Source organism: Loxodonta africana, chromosome 3 (genome assembly GCF_030014295.1).
Source record: "Loxodonta africana isolate mLoxAfr1 chromosome 3, mLoxAfr1.hap2, whole genome shotgun sequence".
Classification (NCBI taxonomy): Eukaryota; Metazoa; Chordata; class Mammalia; order Proboscidea; family Elephantidae; genus Loxodonta; species Loxodonta africana.
Window position 1 is genome coordinate 206,260,909 of NC_087344.1, and position 21,296 is coordinate 206,282,204.

Sequence of the window (21,296 nt, forward strand, 5' to 3'; positions counted from 1 at the left end):
GTATGCTGAACAAATAATACGAGAAGCTGGACTATATGAAAAAGATCGGGGCATCGGGATTGGAGGAAGACTCATTAACAACCTGCCATATGCAGATGACACAACCTTGTTTGCAGAAAGTGAAGAGGACTTGAAGTACTTATTAATGAAGATCAAAGATCACAGCCTTCAGTATAGATTACACCTCAACATAAAGACAACAAAAATCCTCACAACTGGACCAATAAGCAACATCATGATAAACAGAGAAAAGACTGAAGTTGTCAAGGATTTGATTTTACTTAGATCCACAATCAATACCCATGAAAGCAGCAGCCAAGAAATAAAAAGACACATTGCATTGGACAAATCTGCTGCAAAAGACCTCTTTAAAGTGTTAAAAAAGCAAAGATGTCACCTTGAAGACTAAGGTGTGCCTGACCCAAGTCATGGTGTTTTCAATAGCCTCATACGCATGCAAAAGGTGGATGATGAATAAGGAAGACCAAAGAAGAACTGGCAGCTTTGAACTGTGATGCTGGTGAAGAATATTGAATATACCATGCAGTGCCAAAAGAATGAACAAATCTGTCTTAGAAGAAGTACAGCCAGAATGCTCCTTAGAAGCAAGGATGCCAAGACTACATCTTACAGACTTTGGACACGTTATCAGGAGGGATCAGTTCCTGGAGAAAGACATCATGCTTGGTAAAGTGGAGGGTCAGCAAAAAAGAGCAAGATCCTCAATGAGATGGACTGACACGTGGCTGCAACAATGGGCCCAAGCATAGCAAGGATTGTGAGAATAGCACAGGACTGGGCAGTGTTTTGTTCTGTTTTACACAGGGTTGCTATGAGCTGGAACTGACTCAACAGCACCTAATAACAACAAGATGAAACTAATTGAGCACATCAGTCCAGGGGCAAGGACAAGAAGGCAGGAGGGGACAGGAAAGCTGGAAATGGGGAACTGAAGGTCGATGAGTGGAAAGTATTGCCGTATTGTAGGATTGGCAACCAATATCACAAAACGATATGTGTATTAATTGTTTAATGAGAACCTAATTTGCTCTGTAAAACTTCTTCTAATACACAACAAAAAAAAAGAAAAGTCAGAGAAAAGAATGAGGAAAACCTAAGAATTATGTGGGACACAATTAAAAGCAAAAAATTTGCATGTGATCAGAGCTCAAGAACAGGAGAAGAAAATAGAAAACACAGAGAAGATTGTTGAAGATTTGCTGGCAGAAAACCTTCCAAATATGATGAAAGATGAAATGCTGGCTAACCATCTAAGAAGCTCAACAAAGCCTATATAGGACAGACCCCAAAGAAAGTCACCAACACATATCACAATCACACCTGCCAAACCAAAGACAAAGAAAGAATCCTGAGAGCAGCTTAAGAAAAATGAACAGTCACTTACAAAGCAGAAACAATAAGACTGAGCTCTGATTACTCCACAGAAACTATGCAGGCAAGAAAGAAATGGGATGACATATATAAAACCTTGAAAGAAAAAAACTGCCAACCAAGAATATATCTGGCAAAACTCTCTCTCTCTCAGATATGATGGTTAAATTAGGACAATTCAGATAAACAGAAATCAAGGGAATTTGTAAAAACTAAACCAAACTTACTAGAAATATTGAAGGGAGTCCTTCAGTTAGAGAATCAACAACAGGAGGCTAGGACACAGGACAGCATCAGCCGGATACCAACCTATGTAAACAATTCTCAACAATAAAATAAAGCTAAAGGACTTAAACCAGAAAAGCAGAGACATCAATCTGTAAATGGTGATAACATGAAAACAATAAAAGGGGGAATAAACGGTTTGGTATAGAACTTTCAAATGGAGAGGAAATCAAAGTGATATCAAGTAATAAAAGACTGGTTCAAACTTAGGAAGATAAGGATAAATTTCAAGGTAACCACAGAGAAATTTAACAAACCTACTCATCAGAATAAAAAAGAAGAAAAACATACTCAGTAAACACAAAATCTATAATAACGAAAGAAAAGAAAATCCCAGACAAAAGAAACCCAGCACAGGAAAGTAAGAGGAACAGAGAAAATGTCAGCATCATTAAAAAAAAAAAAAAAAAACCCATAATATGACAGCAATGTACTCATACCTATAAATAATCACACTGAATTCAATGGCTTAAATGCACACATAAAGAGACTGAAAGTATCAAAATGGATTAAAAAAAAAAAGACCCATCAATATGCTGTCTATAAGAGACACACCTTACACACAAAAACATAAATATATTAAAAATCAAAGAATGGAAAAAAATATATCAAGCACACAGTAACCAAAAAAGAGCAGGAGTGGCAATATTAATCTCAGATAAAATAGACTTTAAGGCAAAATCAACAATAAAGACAAGGAGGGACATTATATAATGATTAAAGGAAGAGTCCACCAAGAAGACATAACCTTAATAAATATCCACACACCCAGCGACAGGGCTCCAAATTACAAAAAACAAACTCTAACAGCGCTGAAAAGAGAAATAGACAGTTTCACAATAATAGCAGGAGACTTCAACGCACCACTTTTGATAAAGGACAGAATAACTAGAAAGAAACTCAACAAAGATACAGAAGATCTGAAGGCCAAAATCAACCAACTTGACCTCATAGGTGTGTATGGAACATTCCACCCAACAGCAGCAAAGCATGCATTTTTTTCCAGTGCACACGGACCATATTTCAGAGTAGGCCACAAAGCAACCCTCAATAAAATCTAAAACATCAAAATAATACAAAGCATTCTCTCTGATCACAATGCCATAAAAGTAGAAATCAATAACAGGAACAGCAAGGGAAAAAAAAATCAAACACATGGAAGCTGAATAACATCTTGCTTAAAAACGATGATACTAGAAGAAATCAAAGATGGAATCAAAAAATTTCTAGAATCAAATGAGAATGAAAACACATTATACCAAAACCTCTGGGATACAGCAAAGGCAGTGCTCAGAGGTCAATTTATACCAAGAAATGCAGACATAAAAAAAGAAGAATGGGCCAAAATCAAAACATAAACCCTGTAACTCGAACAAATAGAAAGGGGATAACAAAAGAAGCCCACAGGGACCAGAAGATAAGAAATAATAAAGATAAGAGCAAATATAAATGAAATAGAGAACAGAAGAACAATGGAAAAAAATCAACAAGACCAGAAGTTGATTCTTTGAAAAGATCAACAAAATTGACAAATTATTGGCCAAACTGACAACAGAAAAACAGGAGAGGAAGCAAATAACCCACATAGGAAATGAGATGGGGGACATTACAATAGACCCAAGTGAAATAAAAAGGATCATAAGAGAATACCATGAAAAATTGTACTCCAACAAATTTGAGGGCCTAGAGGAAATGGACAAATTTCTAGAAACACACTACCTACCTAAGCTAACACAAACTGAGACAGAAGATCTGAACAGGCACAAAACAAGAGAACAGATTGAAGAGGTAATTAAAAAAAAAAAAAGCTCTCAATAAAAAAAACCCTGGCCTGGACAGCTTCACTGGAGAATTCAACCCAACATTCAGAGAAGAGCTCACACCAGTAATACTCAAACTATTTCAGAGCATAGAAAAGGAAGGAATACTTCCAAATTCATTCTATGAAGCCAGCAGAACCTTGATACTAAAGCCAGGCAAAAATACCACGAAAAAAGAAAATTACAGACCAATATCTCTTATGAATATAGATGCAAAAATTCTCAACAAAATCCTAGCCAACAGAATTCAACATCATATCAAAAAAAAAAAAAAAGATATACCACAACCAAGGGGGATTCATGCCACGTATGCAAAGATGGTTCAACATTGGTAAATCAATCAATGTAATCCACCACATAAATAGAACAAAAGAAAAGAATCACATGGTCATCTCAATCAACACAGAAAAGGCATTCGACAAAGTCCAACACCCATTCCTGATAAAAACTCTCAATAAAACAGGAATAGAAGGGAAATTCCTCAACATAATAAAGGGCATCTACATAAAACCAAAAGCCAACATCATTCTCAGCAGAGAGAGGCTAAAAGCATTTCCTCTGAGAACAGGAACAAGACAAGGATGCCCTTTATCACCACTCCTATTTAATATCGTGCTGGAAGTCCTAGCCAGAGCAAGAAAAATAAATAAAGGGCATCTAAATTGGATAGGAAGAAGTAAAACTATTCCTATTCACAGGTGATATGATCCTACACATAGAGAACCCCAAAGATTCCACGAGAAAACTACTAGAATAGAAAGATTCAGCAGAGTTGCAGGATACAAGATAAACATACAAAATTCAGCTGGATTCCTATACACCAACAAAGAGACCTTCGAAAAGGAAATCTGGAAAACAATATTATTTACGCCCGTTGCCATTGAGTTGAATCTGACTCATAGCAACCTTATAGGACAGAGTAGAACTGCCCCATAGAGTTTCCAAGGAGTGACTGGTGGATTTGAACTGCAGACCTTTTGGTTAGCAGCCAAGCTCTTAACCACTGCATCTCCAGGGCTCCAATACCATTCATAATAGCCCATCTTAGTCATCTAGTGCTGCTGTAACAGAAATACCACAAACAGATGGCTTTAACAAACAGAAGTTTATTCTGTCGCAGTCTAGTAGGCTACGAGTCCAAATTCGGGGTATCAGCTTCAGGCGAAGGCTTTCTCTGTCAGCTCTGGAGGATGGTCCTTGTCATCAATCTTCCCCTGGACTAGGCAATTCTCCACGCAGGAACCCTAGGTCCAAAGGATGTGCTCTGCTCCCAGTGCTGCTTTCTTGGTGGTATGAGGTCCCCCTGTCATTCTGCTTACTTCTTTCTTTTATATCTCAAAATACACTGGCTCAAGACACAATCCAATCTTGTAGATTGAGTCCTGCCTCATTAACATAACTGCTGCCTATTCCACCTCATTAAGGTCATAGAGCCAGGATTTATAACACATAGGAAAATCACATCAGATGACAAAATGATGAACAATCACAAAATACTGGGAATCATGGCCTATCCAAATTTATACACAAATTTTGGGGGAACACAATTCAATCCATGACAGCCCCTAAAAAGATAAAATACTTAGGAATGAACCCAACCAGGGACATAAAAGACCTATACAAAGAAAACTACAAAACACTACTGCAAGAAACCAAAAGAGACCTACATAAACGGAAAAGCATTTTGCATACATAAATGCAAAAGAATGCACATAAACAGGGAGACTCAACATTGTGAAAATGTCAATTCTACCCAAAGTGATCTACAGATATAATGCAATCCTGGTCCAAATACCAAGAGCATTCTTTAATGAAATGAAAAAACTAATCACCAACTTTATACGGAACAGAAGGAGGCACCAGATAAGCAAAGTGTTACTGAAAAAAAAGAACAAAGTAGGAGGCCTCACATTACCTGATCTCAGAACCTGCTATAAAGCCATGCCAGCAAAACAACCTGGTGCTGGTACACAGACATATAGACCAATGGAACAGAATCGAGAACCCAGAACGTAAATCAATCCAACTACAGTCAGCTGATCTTTGACAAAGGCCCAAAGTCCATTAAATGGGGAAAATGCAGTCTTTTTAACAAATGGTGCTGGCAAAAATAGATGTCAAAAAATGAAAAAAATGAAACAGGACCCATACCTCACAACATACACAAAAACTAACTCAAAATGGATCAAAGACCTAAATATAAAACCTAAAATGATAAAAAAAAAAAAAAAAAAAATCATGGAAGAAAAAATAGGTACAATGCTAGGGGCCCTAATTAAAAAAAAAAAAAATCCTTTGCCATCGAGTCAATTCCAACTCATAGTGACCCTATAGGACAGGGTAGAACTGCCCCATAGAGTTTCCAAGGAGCACCTGGTGGATTCGAACTGCCGACTTTTTGGTTAGCAGCTGTAGTCATTGTTCTTAACCACTATGCCACCAAGGTTTCCAGAGGCTCTAATACATGGCATAAATTCATCATAAACCATAACTAACAATGCACAAGCACCAGGAGAAAAACTAGTGTATAGCCTTTGATATAAGCCTTTGATATGGAGGAAGGGAAATACCCAACTGCAGCCCCCTCTAGCGTTGGACATGGGAGAAAAGACATACCCAACTCCAGTCCCCTCTAGAGTTTCTGTTTAACCTAGCGGGTGAGGAAGAGAAGCTGAGAGGAACTTGTTACGGTCCCAACCCAGAAGCACAGGCTAACTAAACGACTGAGACCTAATCATAAGACTACTGAAAGCTTCTCCTCCCCCTACACCTTACCACCACATTCACATCAACAGAGATTTACAGGAGATTACAACTATAAATTTTTCTTGCCAAATATATCATGTCCAGCTTTAACAAAAAATTACAATGCATGCTAAAAGGCAAAAAACACAGTCTAAAGGCAGAGGGCAAACATCAGAGCCAGGCTCAAATACGAGAAGAGATTTTGGAGTTATCACATTGAAAATTTAAAATAACTCGACGGCATTGGGTTTTATGGTCACTATGGAGCCCTGGTGGTGAAGTAGTTACGAGCCCAGGCTGCTAACCAAAAGGTTGGCAGTTTGAATCTACCAGCCACTCCTTGGAAGCCCTATGGGGCAGTTCTACTCTGTCCTATTGGGTCACTATGAGTTGGAATCAACTCGACAGCACACGACAACAGCAACATGGTCACTATGAGTTGGAATTGACTCAACAGCAGTAGGTTTTTTTGTTTTGTTTTTGGTGATTAATATGCAATGCAAACTAATGGAAAAATAAGACAACATGCAAGAACAGATGGGTAAGGCAAACAGAGAGATGTAAACTCTAAGAAAAAATCAGAAGGAAATGCTAGAAATAAAAAACACTGTAACAGAAATGAAGAATGCCTTTGATGGACTCAGTAATAGACTGGACACAGCTGGGAAAAAATCAGTGAGCTTGAACATATGTCACTAGAATCTTCTTAAAATGAAAATTAAAAGCAAGAAAAAAAAAGCTGAGAAATGGAAGAGAATATCCAAGAACTCTGAAACAATTACAAAAGGTGTAATATACACGTAATGGGATTACAAGAAAAAGAAGAAAGGAACAGAAGAAATATTTGAAGTAATAATACAAAATTGTTGACAGATACCAAACCACAAATTCAAGAAGCTCAGAAAAAAGTTTACACCTAGATATATCGTACCCAAACTGTAGAAAATCAAAGACAAAGAGAAAATCCTGAAAGAATAAAGAGTTGTAAAATACCTTACCTATAAAGGAACAAGGATAAGAATTACACTAGACTTCACAAACCATGCAAACAAACAAAAGTAGAGTAAAATATTTAAAAGAAAAAAATTACCAAGCTAGAATTTTACAACAAGCAAATATCCTTCAACGGTGAAAGAGAAATACTTTCCCGAACAAAAATTGAGAGAATTTTTTGCCACTAGATTTACCTTGCAGAAAAACTGTTAAAAGCAGCTCTTCAGAGAGAAGGAAAATTGTATCATCAGAAACTTAGATCCACATAAAAAAAGGGAAGAGAGTTTGAAAAGGAATAAACGAAGCATAATAAAATCTTTTATTTTTCTTGTTCTTAACCTGATCTAACAGATAACAATTTATTTAAAATAATAATAGCAACAATACACTGGATGATTATAGTTTATGGATGAGTGAAATGTAGGACAGCAGTGTTATAAGGGATGAAAACCAAGCCACCAGGGCTCCACATTATAAGGCACAGGAGGGAGGAACTGGGAAGACTATGTTAAAACGTACCTGTATTAACTGTAAAATGGTATAGTGGTCTTTGAAAGTGCACTTAGAGCAAACACATACTATAAACTCTAGGGCAACCACAAAAGTAAATTTAAAAAGAAGTATAATTGATATGATCCGAAAGGATAATAACGTAATGAAGTGCTGGAAGATGAGCCCTTCAGGTTGGACGGTACTAGAAATATGACTAGAGAAGACCTGCCTCCTCAGAATAAAGTCAACCTTAATGACGCAGATGGAGTAAAGCCTTCTAGACCTTCATTTGCTGATGTGGCATGACTGAAAATGAGAAGCAACCACTGTAAACATTCACGAATAATCGGAACATGGAATGTATGAAATATGAACCAAGGAAAATTGCAAGTTGTCAAAAATAAAATGGAACACTTGAAGATTGATATCCCAGGCATTAGTGAGCTGAAATGGACTGGTATTGGCCATTTTGAATTGGACAATCTTGTGATCTGTAATACCAGGAGCAACAAATTGAAGAGGAAAGGCATTGTATTCAACATCAAAAAAAAAAAAAATTTCAAGACCTATCCTGAAGTACAATGCTATCCATACGCCTATAAGGAAGATCAGTTAAAATGACTATTATTCAAATTTATGCACCAATCACAAATGTCAAAGATGAGGAAACGGAAGATTTTTACAAATTGCCACATCTGAAATTGATCAACTGTGCAAACAAGATGCATTGATAATAGCTGGTGATTGGAACATGAAAGCTGGAAACGAGAAAGAAGGATCAGTGGTTGGAAAGTATGGCCTTGGTGATAGGTATGATGCTGGAGATCACGTGACAGAATTCTGCAAGACTAATGACTTATTTATCAGAAATGCTTTTTTTCAACAACACAAACAACAACTATACACTTGAATCTAGCCAGAAGGTTTACACAGGCATCAAATCAACTATATCTGTGGAAAAAGGCATTGGAGAAACTCAATATTATCAGTTAAGACAAATCCAGTGGCCAACTGCAGAACTGACCACCAGCTGCTCATACGCAAAGTCAAGTTATAACTGAAGAAAATCAAAGCAATATGACATTGAATACACCCCCACCATAATTTAGAGACCATCTCAAGAATAGATTTAATGCATTGAACACAAATAACCAAAGACTAGAATTGTGGGATGACATCAAGGATATCATAATAAAGAAAGTAACAGGTCATTAAAAAGAAAAGAGTAAAATGGATGTCAAAAAAGACTCTGAAACTTGCTCTTGCCAGCAGAGTAGCTAAAGCAAACAGAAGAAATGTCAAGTAAAAGTGCTAAACTGAAGATTTCAAAGGGTGGCTTGAAAAGACAAGGTAAAGTTTTATAATCAAATATGCAAAGACCTGGAGTTAGAAAACCAAAAGGGAAGAACACGATTGCCATTTCTCAAGCTGAAAGAACTGAAGAGAAAATTCAAGACTGGAGTTGCAATACTGAAGGATTCTATGGGTAAAAAATTTAATGAGGCAGAAAGCATCAAAAGAAGATAGAAGAAATACACAGAGTCACCATACCAAAAAGAATTGGTCGGCATTCAACCCTTTCAGGATGTGGCATATGATCAAGAACCACTGATACTAAAGGAAGAAGTACAAGCCGCACTGAAGGTGAGGATGAAAAGCAAGGCTTCAGGAGCTGATGGAATACCGATTGGGAAACTTCAACAAACAGATGCAATACTGAAGTGCTTACTCACCTGTGTTAAGAAATTTGGAAGACAGCTACCTGGCCAACAGATTAGAGGAGATCCATATTTGTGCCCATTTCAAAGAAAGGCGATCAAACAGAATACAGAAATTATTGAATAATATCATTAACATCACAGGCTAGCAAATTCTCTCTTATCTTTCAGCTATCTTCTGGTATGGAAGTTCTCAGAAAATTAACCTCTCACATATCCTTTCTCAGGAAGCTACTAAAAGATGAGCTCTAGAAAAGGGAGTAACCAAGAGAGACAATAAAATGAGAGTCGCAGAACAGAGGATCCCACCCAAGAGAGAAGCACAGAAGTCCCTGAGTTGATGGTATAGGGATCTCCCAAGATGCCAGCCAGGCAGCAGACCGAATGAGCAGCACCCAGTTCAGACTGACGTAGTTCAGAAGCCCAGGGAAGGACGTTTCTGTTGTTGCTGGGTGCCATCAAGCTGTTTTCTACTCATAGAGACCCCATATGACAGAGCAGAACTGCCCCAAAGGGTTTTCTTGGCTGTAATCTTTATAGAAGCAGATCACCAGGTCTTTCTCTTGTGGAGCCACTGTTGGGCTCGAACCTCCAACCTTCTGATTTGCAGCCGAGCACTTAGCCATTTGCACCACAAGGGCTCCTACGACATCTCTAAGACTGATAGTGTGCCTGCTGTGCTGATTGCATTACGAAAGAAACAAAGGAGTCATGGTAGGCAACACGGATCAGCCCTAAGTACCATTTTCCACAGGTGCAATACTGTGCTATAGCACAAAATACTAATTTTTAACCTAAGAAACTATGATAATTGTATTGAAAAAACCTCGGGATGGGAAATATGCATGGGTTAGAACCAAACCAAACCAAATCCAGAGCCGTTGAGTCGATTCCGACTCATAGTGACCCTATAGGACAGGGTAGAACTGCCGCATAGAGTTTCCAAGGAGCGCCTGGTGGATTCGAACTGCTGACCTTTGGGTTAGCAGCTGTACACTTAACCACTATGCCACCAGGGTTTCCATGGGTTAGAAGAGTGATAAAAAAAAAAAGGATTAAAATTAATAGATGACGCTAAAAAAAATGGAAAAGAAACCAAGAAGTGTTGATAAAAGCCATGTTATATGGAGATGTAGAAATAAATATCAAAGGAAACAACGAGAAGAGTTGGCAGTGGCTACTTAAGGAACAGACCACTGGTATGTGTAGGTAGGTGTGCATGTAGGGGCTGGAGGGGAAGCTGTCACACTTCTATAATGAACCATATAGCACTATATGTTTCTATGTGCATATATGGCTTCGATAAAAACAAGAACCAACTTTCTGTGTTTTACAGAAACTCAAGAGTGTTTATCACTCTAGTATATAAAGCCATCCACTTAAAAACAAGGGTTTGCAGTCCTGCCCAATGGAGAAATCTGCAGGGACTATAAGGGGCAGAGGCAAGCACAAGCCCTTGAGCTTGTGTGTCCTAGAAGCAGAAAAGTACGTTTTCTTCTCCCTGACACCTAAGCCAGTTGTTGTTAGGTGCTGTGGAGTCAGCTCCAACTCATAACGACCCTGTGTATAACAGAATGAAATGCTGCCTGGTCCTGCACCATCCACACAATTGTTGCTATGTTTGAGCCCAGTTTTGCAGACACTGTATCAATCCATCTTGTTCAGTGACTATCAGAGAAGAAATAACTGACCTTAGCCACTGGGAGGATTCAATACGGTTAAGGAAACCCAAATAACCATGACCTCAGAGCATACCTGAATAGGTAAACACAAGCACCAACTATACTGCCTATACCAAACCAAACCCATTGCCATTGAGTCAATTCCAACTCATAGTGATCCTATAGGACAGAGTAGAACTGCCCCACAGGGTTTCCAAGAAGTGCCTGGTAGATTTGAACTGCTGACCATTTGGTTAGCAGCCGAGCTTTTAACCACTGAACCATCAGGGCTCCAACTACACTACATTGCTGTCTAAAAACTGTACTTAGATATACACTCAACTATTTGACAGCTCCTTCACAAACAATGAAAGGGGAGAGAGGAGAGGAGAGAAGAGCCCATTCGGCCTGACAAAGTACATCTCATAATTTAGCTAGTAGATCAGTGCCCGCAAGAATTATTTGGAAGGCATGTTTCCCTACCCCTCCACTTCTGTTATTTGAATTTCTAGCAATTGATCACTGAAGCAAGAGGAGCTCATGGGAATTCACACGCAACATATGATAACAGGAAGGCACCACTGCCACAGATAATAAACTGTCAACAGCTGAAGACAGCATCACCAAGGGCAAAATGGCCTGGTTCATATTCTAAATTTCCTCTTCTCCTCACCATCTGAGTGGCCAGGATAAGAATCTGATCCACTCCCAAATGGGGTAAACAAACAAAAAGAGAGCTACTGATTATTTATCCTGAGCTGCCATCTTTCCATCTATAGAACTCTGAGATAAAAAAATGATGGTATCTGCCTCTCAGGATTGTCTTGAATGTTAAATAAGTAAATACGTATTCTTAGATCAGTGGCTGGATGTATAATAAGCTCTCAATGAGTGTTAGTGATTACTCTTAGCAGAGCCTCTTTATAACTGGAGTGGCCTTGGGGCAGTGCTGGCAATGAGTTGGAGTAGCAGTATGGAACTGGTCATTACTCCGGGCTGTTTCTGCGGAATCCAACTCAGCCCTTAGTGACAGCATCGACTCAGCATCACGTGCTGAGGGTCTCCAGCTCTGCAACCCTCCACAGGAAGAAGAAGTAGAGCAGGGCTGTGGCTGAGCTGGAGAGGGATGCATGGTGCCAGGAGCCATCTGCCAGCTCCAGCTGCTCTGCCTCACCACAGGCTTTCTGATGGGTGCAAGAGGAAGGATGGGGTGGACCAGAAGCAGAGAGGACTCAGCTTTTACAAAGAACGCTCCCTGCCAACCCTGAGTTAGACAACAGTGTGTGTAAACAAATGCAAAATGTTCCTTAGGGACAGCCAATGAGGTCAGAGAGTTCATACAGAAACAAGGGCCCCATTCATTCACAAGACAGAAAGCTTAGCTCAGGGGTTCTTAACCTCTGGGGTAACCGCTGAGAATCTGATGAAAGCTGGGGCTCCTCTTATCAAAAATGGGCGCTTAGAAAACGTCCAATGGCTCACAGCCTCAGGTGAAGACCCCAGGTTTGGAGAGTGGCACTTCCCTAAGTTCATAGCTGGCCCAGCCCGGAAGAAGCCAATCATGCAAACACGGGGAGTGGAGGGAGGCAAGCGGGCACCTCCTTTATTTTGTCAAAGGGCGGATTCTTAGCCTACAAAGAAAACAATGGAAGAGCTGCCCCAGAGCGCTGCAAGAAACTGCGCAGTGGAAAGTTAAGATCCCAGAGCGGATGCAGTAACTTGGAGCAGGTCCCTCGCGGAGGTCGGCTCCCGGCCCCGGCCCAGGCCAGGCGCCCGCCCCCCGATCCCCGGGTTCGGTACCTGAAAGAGCCGCGGCGCCGGCGTCCGCGTCCTCCGAGGCCTCCAGCCCCCGCGCCGCGGGCCTGGGCGGAGAGGGCGGGGGGGACGAGGCCGGGGCGCCCTGGGGCGCGGGGCACGGGGAGCCCCCGCCGCCCGACGACGACGACGAGTCGTCCGAGGAGCTGGCCGGGCCCCAGTCGTCCCAAAACCAGGGGTTGTGCGCCTGCTCCAGCAGCCGGCGGCTCAGGCGGTAGTGCAGCAGCTCGCGGTAGCAGGGCCCGTACATGTCCCACCTGGGGTCCTTGTAGCGCTTCATGTACTCGCTCTTCACCTTGCTGCCGGGGGACATGGTCCCGGCCCGCGCCGCGCCGCCCGCCCACCTAGCGTCCAGGCGCGCCCTGCTAGCCCAGGCCCCGCAGTCTGCAGCTCCAGCCGCCGCCGCCGCCGCCACCTAAGGGATCGGGACACGAAACAGAGGACCTGCCGCGGCCCCGCCCCTGCCCCAGCCCGGCTCCCTCCCGCCGCGACTTTTAAAACAGGGCCCCGCCCCGACGGGGCAGGTCTGGGGGGCGGGGGCGCCGTGGTGTGGGCGGGGCTGGGGCCTGGGGGCGGGGCGCTGTAGTGTGGGCGGGGCTGGGGTCTGGGGGCGGTGCCGCGGTAGTGTGGGGGGCTGGGGCCTGGGGGCGGGGCGCTGTGGTGTGGGCGGGGGCTGGGGCCTGGGGGCGGGGCGCTGTGGTGTGGGCGGGGGCTGGGGCCTGGGGGCGGGGCGCTGTGGTGTGGGCGGGGCCGGGGCGGGGCCGCGCGGCTGGGGGTGCTCCGGCCCCGCCCACGTCCCCCTGCCCACCACGCGCGCTGCGGGCGGGGTCCGGACAGGGGCGGCCGGCTCCGGCGCAGGGGGTGCGCGCGGGGCCGGCCGCCGGGGCAGGCGGTACTTCTGGGGCCGCGCGGAGGTCAGGAGCCGGGGTCGCCGGGGGACAGGGGAGCGCGGGCGGCCGGGGGCGCGGGCCGGCGGGCGGGCGGGCGGAGGAAGTGGGGGCGAGAGGCCCGGGGCGAGCGTGGCGGGCGGCGGCGGCGCGGGGAGCCGGGCCTCTGTTGCGTCCCCCGAGCTGGGGCGGGGGAGGGAGGGGAGCGGGCGGGACCCGGGCGGCCGGCTGTTACCTCGTCCTCCTCCGGCCCCGCGCTCGGTCCTGCAGGCCCGGCCGCGGCGCCAGGCGAGCAGCGGCTCAGCGTGGCCTGCGCTCCCGCATCGCTCTCCGGAGGAGCAAGATGTCGCCGATGGCGCTGCGCGGAGGCAGATGTTCGTGCTGCTGAGAGCGAAAGCGCCGCCTAAATCCTCTGAGAGCAGACGCCTCCCTCGACGCGCTTCCCCGGCCCCCAGCCCGCTCCACCCTTCGCCGTGGGGGCGGCCGGCAGGCGCGGCGGCTGCCTCAGTGCAGGGGAGCGCGCACCTGGATTCAGGCACTCTGCCAGGCCTTGGGGGTCCCAGGCCCGAGTCCCTGGCGCGCACATTCGAGGCGCAGGCTCACCCCCAGTTCCTGTAGGCACTGCCCTAGGCACCCGTCACACTGCGGGAGGCGTCAGTCAGCGTCGGGGTGATGCTCTGCCTGGCCCCCACTTCGGGCGTCTTGGGATCGGCTTGTCCAGAGTGAAACATGGAGCCCCCTGCCCCAAGCTGCGGCCGCGAGCAACACTCCTGTGGTGTCCTCTTCCGACGAACTTGCAGCTGGTCGCGGTTCACAGAATCCATTCGAAGTCTACCCTTCAGCTCTGGCCTGCTTCGTGTTCACACACCTGTTACTCTGGCTTTAACACCTTTTCATGTTTTAGTGCGACTCCTTTCTTGTCTACACCCCACGCTTATTTTAAAACTTATGATTAAAACTGCAGTGCCGTTCAATCTGAGACCCAGTTGCACCAAAACCGTGTGTTTTTCCCTTGAACTGTGTGGAAGTATATACAACATTGCCCTGGGCTGTCGTTACAGTTTCAAAAGTTGCCGCTCGCTAGTTCTTCCCCCTTTTTAATGGCACCTTGATACAGTAGCTCCAAAAACATTTGAGAGGAACAAAGTATTTAAACATCTAAGCGTATTTAAGCCATTAGTAAGCAGGGCTAGGCCATGAGTTAACCTCGTTTCTGCCTTCCACGCTGGGATTTCCAGGACTTCGACGGTTTTTTTCACTTCTGTCTCTGTGGTCCTCGCACCCGCGCCATGGTTAAACTGGCCAAAGTTGGACGGGTCACATGTTCTGTTCTGAGAACTTGAAGTTAGCAGTTCAGAAACAGTCCAGACGTCCTTGGCCCTGGATGGCATTGAGTTTTCTGGCGAGGAACTCCTGGCACTGCTGCTGACAGCCTCACAGCAACCCTGACCCCACCCCACCCCCACCTCCTCCAGCTTTGCCTACTGTTCCTTGAGGTGTCCCAGGAACATTCTAATGCATTTCCCTTTTGTTAAAGCTGGCCAGGGTTGGTTTCCAATATTTGCAATGGAAAGAAGCTTGCTGTTTTTGTTAGTTACCAGAGTCTCCTCTTACTCATGGTGACCCCATGCACAACAGAAGGAAATGTTGCCCATCCTTAGCCATCCCCAGGACCATTTGTATGATTGAGTCCATTGTGCTAGAGTCACTGTGTATTTTGAGTGCCTTCTAACGTACGGGGTTCATCTTCTATCACTCTCTTGGACAGTATTTTATTGTGGTCCGTAAGGTTTCCACTGGCTAATTTTTGGAAGTAGATCATCAGGCCCTTCTTCCTAGTCTGAAAACTCCACTGAAAACTTCCCGGCATGGTTCACACTGCTGGTGTTCGAGATACCGGTGGCATAGCTTCTAGCATCCAAGCAACGTGCAAGCCACCACCATACTACAAGCAGATGGAGGGTGAAAGAACCACGGTAAATACTTAATACCATGCGGAAATGGCCATATGCCATTATAGGAAAAATGCAGGGCAGTCTGTTTCAGTTAACTTTTGTTGCATAATTGATCACCTCAAACCTTAATGGTTTAAAAGGGCAAAAATTTATTACATCTCACAAATTTGTGGCTGTCTTAGGCTGCATTCTCTTGAAAAGCAAAACCAGTAAAGCATATAAGTAAATATAGAGAGAGATTTATATGAAGAAAATGGCTCACAGAGTTGTAGAGGCTGGAATGTCCCAAGTCTGTGGGTCAGGATAGAGATGTCTCCTGATTCAAGTAACAGCAGGGCCTGGTGAACCCAAGATCAGGAGGTCAGAGAGCAGGGCTCTTGCTCACAGGCTGTGAAGATCAACGAATCCCTAGATCGGCAGGCAAGACACTGCAAGCTCAAGTGCCAAGAACTGGAGGTCAGATGAACAGAAGCCAGCTGCAGGATTCAGAACGAGCAAAAGCCTACAAGCCTTGCCAGAATGTCCACACATATTCAATGCAGGCCACATGCTCAAGGAAGCTCCCTCTCAATGGATTGGCTGTTCACAGCAGATCCCAACATGGAGGTGATCCCATATATCAAATCTCATCGTGGAAGTGATCACAACATACGACTGCCGAACCACTGAGAATCATGACCCAGCCAAGTTGACACACAACCTTAACCGTCACAGGGGATTAGCTGGGCAGCCCTCTGCTGGTTTCATTTGGGCTTACTTATGCAGTTGCATGCAGCTGGAGAGAGAGCTGGGTCCTTCAAGATGACCTCACTCACAAGCCTGGCAGTGGGGCTGACTGTGGGCTGGGCTGTCTTGGTTCTCCTGCATGTGATCTCCTCCTCCAGAATGCTAGACTGACCTTCCTACGTGACCCTCTGTCATGGATAGAATTGTGTCCCCAAAAAATGTGTGTCAACTTGATTAGGCCATGATTCCCAGTGTTGTGTGGTTGTCTTCCATTTTGTGACTGATATCATTTTCTTATCTGTTGTAAATCCTAATCTCTGCCTGTGGTTAATGAGGAAAGATTAGATTATGTCAAAAAGTATTAGGGGAACTAGAACACCCTTGGTCAGGTCACATCCCTGATCCAACGTAAAGGGACTTTCCCTGGAGTGTGGCCTGCACCACCTTTTATCTTAAGAGATAAACGGAGAGGGAATGGAGCAGAGAGTGGGGGACCTCATGCCAACAAGAAAGCAGCATCAGGAGCACAGCACATCCTTTGAACCCAGGGTTCCTGCACAGAGAAGCACCTAGTCCATGGGAAGATTGATGACAAGGACCTTCCTCCAGAAATGACAGAGAAAGCCTTCTCCCGGACTGACACCCTGAATTTGGACTTCTAGCCTACTAGACTGTGAAAGAATAAATTTCTCATTGTTAAAACCATCTACTTTTGGTATTTTGGTTATAGCAGCAGTAGATGACTCAGGCTCCCCTCTCCCAAGAGGGTAAAAGCAGAAGCTGGAAGGCCTCTCAAGGTGTAGCACTGGAAGTCATACACGTCTCTTGCTGCATCCTAACGCTCAAAGCAAGACAAGAGGCTAGGTCAGATTCAGGGGGCGGGGAAATAAACCTGACCCCTGCATGAGAAGAGCAGTAAACTCACATTGCAAAGGGGCATGCATACTAGATGGAGGAAATTGTGGCCGTATTTTGTCATCTATCACACAACCACAAAGAAAAAAGTCAGTAAGGTATAATGCCATTTTTTGTATAAATTAACAATAGGATTAGGAATGATTTGGCTGTTTTTTATTTTTCCCTATTTTCACAGTTAAAATGTATTGCTTTCAATTTAATTTTTTAAAGGGTTACTGTTAGTCAGGACTTAGCCATTTGGAAGTGGCAAAAAAACATTAAACCAGCTTAAACAGGATATTTATTAGCTCAGTTCCATGAATGTCATTGGTACTCGATTTCATCTTACACTGATGTCTCTTACATCTGCTCTCCCCATCAGGGCCTGGTTTCTGCAAATAGGCTTTCTCCAGGCAGCTGGAGAAAGTGCCTTTTGTACCCGTAAGTGTACATTTTCTTAGCTGAGGACAACCAGCACAAGAAACTTTGTTGTTATTCAATTACAGAGAAAGATTCTTTGGCCTTATGCTTAGCTGTTGCCAGGGATACAAGGTGACATGATTCATCAAGCCTGGCTCACATGCCCATCATTGTAGAGGAGGCAGGGCAAGATACTGAGGTTGACAGCCTCACCAGAACCACATATAATGGGAAAGAAATGACTCCCCAAAAGAAGGAGCAGTAGGCAGAGAAAAATAACATATGTCTATTTATATATTTGGTTTTGTGTTTAGACAACAGGAACAGGATGAAAAAGACCTAATTGTGGGGGAGGGAGGAAGCTTCTGGAATCTAATTCAGCATAAGCAAAGTATACCAAAACCCAAACCTATTGCCATTGAGTCAATTCTGACTCATGGTGACCCTATAGGACAGAGTAGCTGTTAAGAAATCTAATATGATCAAAAGCAGTATCTATAAAATTGTATTTCTAGAGCTGTTGTTGTTAGGAGCTATTGAGTTGGCTCTGAGTCATAGCGACCTCATGCACAACAGAACGAAATGCTGCCCAGTCCTGTGCCATCCTCGTAATCGTTACATTTGAATGCATTATAGAAGCCACTGTGTCAATTCATCTCGTTGAGGGTCTTCCTCTTTTTTGTTGACCCTCTACTTTGCCTAACATGATGTCATTCTCCAGGAACATGTCTCTCCTGATAACATGTCCTAATTGAGACGAAGCCTCACCATCCTTGCTTCAAAGGAGCATTCTGGCTGATTTGTCCATGGTATATTCAGTATTCTTCACCAACATAATTCAACGGCATGAATTCTTCAGTCTTCCTTATTCATTGTCCAGCCTTCACATGCATATGAAGTAACCGAAAATACTATGGCTTCGGTTAGGAGCACCTTAATCATCAAAATGACATCTTTACCTTTTAACACTTTAAAGAGGTCTTTTGCAGCAGATTTCACCAATGCAATAAGCCATTTGATTCCCTGACGGCTGCTTCCATGGGTGTTGACTATGGATCCAAGTAAAATGAAATCCTTGACAACTTCAACCTTTTCTCCGTTTAGCATGATGTTGCCCATTGGTCCAGTTGTGAGTATTTTTGTTTTCTTTATGTTGAGATGTAATCCATACTGAAGGCTGTGGTCTTTGATCTTCATTAGTAAGTGCTTCAAGCCCTCTTCACTTTCAGCAAGTGAGATTGTGTCATCTGCATAATGCAAGTTGTTAATAAGTTTTCCTCCAATCCAAATGCCCTGTTTTTCTTCATATAGTCCAGCTTCTTGGATTGTTTACTCAGCACACAGATTGAATAAGTGTGGTGAAAGGATACAACCCTGACCCACACCTTTTCCAATTTTAAACCAATTTCTAGAGCAGGGGAGGTAGAAGTGCTTCTAAATAACCCACTGTTTATACAGCACTGAAGGGCAGCCCATGTGGGTCATGGTGTAGGTTTGTTCTGCATATCAGCGGGTGAAGTTATGACCAATGAAAAGAAATTATAAGATATAATGATGGCAAATTATACAGACTTGGGACTGGTTTCTTAAGAGTAACTTTAGGGGAGGCCTAAGGGGCTCACAGAAATGGAGAGGGTGGAAAATGGGCAGGAACAAAGGGGACTCCAAAGGTGCCAGCCTGGGCAGAAGAAGGAAGACCTGCACCTCAACTTGGTTAGAGGGAACCATCAGTGAGCTAGCCCCAGGAATTACTTTCGTGGAAATCACCCCACAAGGGAGATGAGGGTGCCGATAGAAAGGAAGGGTCTGGTGCTGGGCTACTAAAAGATAATAGACATTGGCTACACAGGGATACAGATTCAATATGAGAAAACCTGCTAACAGCTAAATCTGGCCCCAGTGGAATGGGCAGCCTCACAGAGGCTGGAGGTTCAGCTCCACAGGCTCCTCTTCAGGACTGCGGGGCTGAACCTCCCACACTTTTTCCCCCTCAGGGCTCTTCCACCCTAGTTTCATCCCAGCCTGTCTCAATAAACTTGGCCTTGTGAGACTGGGGAGGCCATCCTCTGAGAACTTTCTGGACTTCGCTTTTCCTTCCTTCTTGCATCTGAGAGAAGGCATTCTTTCAAAGTCCTGTACCACCACCACCCCTCATTCTACCCAGTCTCTGCTGCCCCCATCAGTGATCTTCCTGTCCAGTCTCTGGACTGCTCTGAACTCTGTCTACAAACACAAACATACTCAGGTGTCCTCTACCCTCTCTCTCTTTTTTGTGAGCCCACTTCCCATGTAGAAGTTAAAAATGCTAGATATTTTTCCCAGCCTCCCTTGTAGCTAGGGAACAGCCATGAGACCTAAACTCTGCTATCAGACACTGCTGCCCCAGATTTTGACTCAGGCCCTACTGATGCATAGAAGCAATGGCCAGGAGGTTGAGATGCTGATTTCAAGACCAAGTTCCTGAGGGGAACCACCGGCTCCCAGGGCGGAAGATGTCAGTGATCCAAGCTATAATATCTAGTGCACCGGGGGAGTGGCAGTCTCTGTTGGCATATTTCCCAACAAAGCTCCAAAACCGATTTTCCAGTCCTTCCAGAAATTCTAGAAGCCACCCAGACATCTTTAAAATACATTTCTTTATTCTTATAATTGTGATTTGCAATTAAGCACTCTGCTTAGTACCCTGGACTCTCCTGACTCCCCATCCTCCTGTCTGATAGCCTTCCTGATTTCCTTGTCAGATTCCTGTTCCTCTCACTGCATTTAAAACTAAGGATTCTCCATCCTTCTCTCACCAACTCTGCACGAGTGATCAAGGTCAAGGTGGTGATCACCTCTGTACCCACGACTCCCACATCAACACCTCAATGCCTGGCTCCTCACAGGAAGGCCAGACCACCCTTCCAACCTATTGGCTCATGTGCATAGCTTGCCAACACCTGACCCGCAGCGTTCATATCTGTGCTTATTTTGTCCACTCCCCCCCCCCCCACCATCACCACCCAGTCCCCTCTCCTGCATTCCCATTTTCTGTCAGTGACATTTTCATTCTCCCAGTCATGGGATCAGTAAGTCAGTCATCTTTGAAACTCTACCCACATGCAACCACTTACTAAGGTGAGTCATGTCTATCAGACAATGTCTCTCATGTCTATCCCTCCACCTTATCACCTGTGGTGAGGGCCAGTCACAAGCATCAAGCCCCTTCATGGCTCTGGAGAGAACAAGGACCAAATCCACACAAAGGGTCTACAGCATGGGGCAGGCCAAGCTGGACCGCCAGACTCAGGATCTCCCAGGAGAAGCCAAGCCTGCGGCCCAGCAGGTTGCTGATAGGGCCACCAGGCTGACCCACACTATTTAATGTGAGCAAGTAACTGTTTAAAAAACTCTCAGCTACAGTTCAGTACTGTTTAACTGCCCTCTCTCCCTTCAGCCAACAATGTCAATCAGGAGATACCGTATAGGAAAATACATACGGAGCATTAGA

At 44.3% G+C, this 21,296-nt stretch overlaps 2 protein-coding genes across 7 annotated transcripts in view; one reads left to right on the plus strand and one right to left on the minus strand.

Moving 5' to 3' along the window:
• CCSAP (centriole, cilia and spindle associated protein) overlaps positions 1-13,308 on the minus strand; it is a 32,244-nt gene extending 18,936 nt beyond the window's left edge. For 2 of the 6 annotated variants that reach the window (XR_010321596.1, XM_010594935.3), the window contains exon 1: positions 12,907-13,306. Coding sequence is in view for 4 of the 6 variants with exons in the window: in XM_010594935.3 (XP_010593237.2) it covers positions 12,907-13,234 (328 nt within the window). In the remaining 2 variants the exon portion in view is untranslated. Of the gene's footprint in view, positions 1-12,906 lie in introns of all 6 variants that reach the window. The other 4 variants (XM_010594937.3, XM_010594936.3, XM_023554238.2 and 1 more) reach the window with 3 other exon arrangements.
• LOC135230568 (spidroin-2-like) lies at positions 13,233-14,787 on the plus strand. The gene is made up of 3 exons (XM_064280013.1): positions 13,233-13,295; positions 13,392-13,835; positions 14,079-14,787. The coding sequence occupies exons 1-3, from the start codon at positions 13,233-13,235 to the stop codon at positions 14,424-14,426; spliced, it is 855 nt and encodes a 284-aa protein (XP_064136083.1). The 3' UTR covers positions 14,427-14,787.
• The last annotated feature ends 6,509 nt before the right edge of the window (positions 14,788-21,296 follow it).

Excerpts from the sequence above, each read along its gene's own strand:
- LOC135230568 (XM_064280013.1), top strand. The coding sequence starts at position 13,233 with ATGGTCCCGGCCCGCGCCGCGCCGCCCGCCCACCTAGCGTCCAGGCGC. Across the intron at positions 13,296-13,391 it reads GGCGCGCCCTGCTAGCCCAG|CCCGGCTCCCTCCCGCCGCG; the intron begins GCCCCGCAGTCT and ends CCCCTGCCCCAG. Across the intron at positions 13,836-14,078 it reads ACTTCTGGGGCCGCGCGGAG|GCCCGGCCGCGGCGCCAGGC; the intron begins GTCAGGAGCCGG and ends TCGGTCCTGCAG.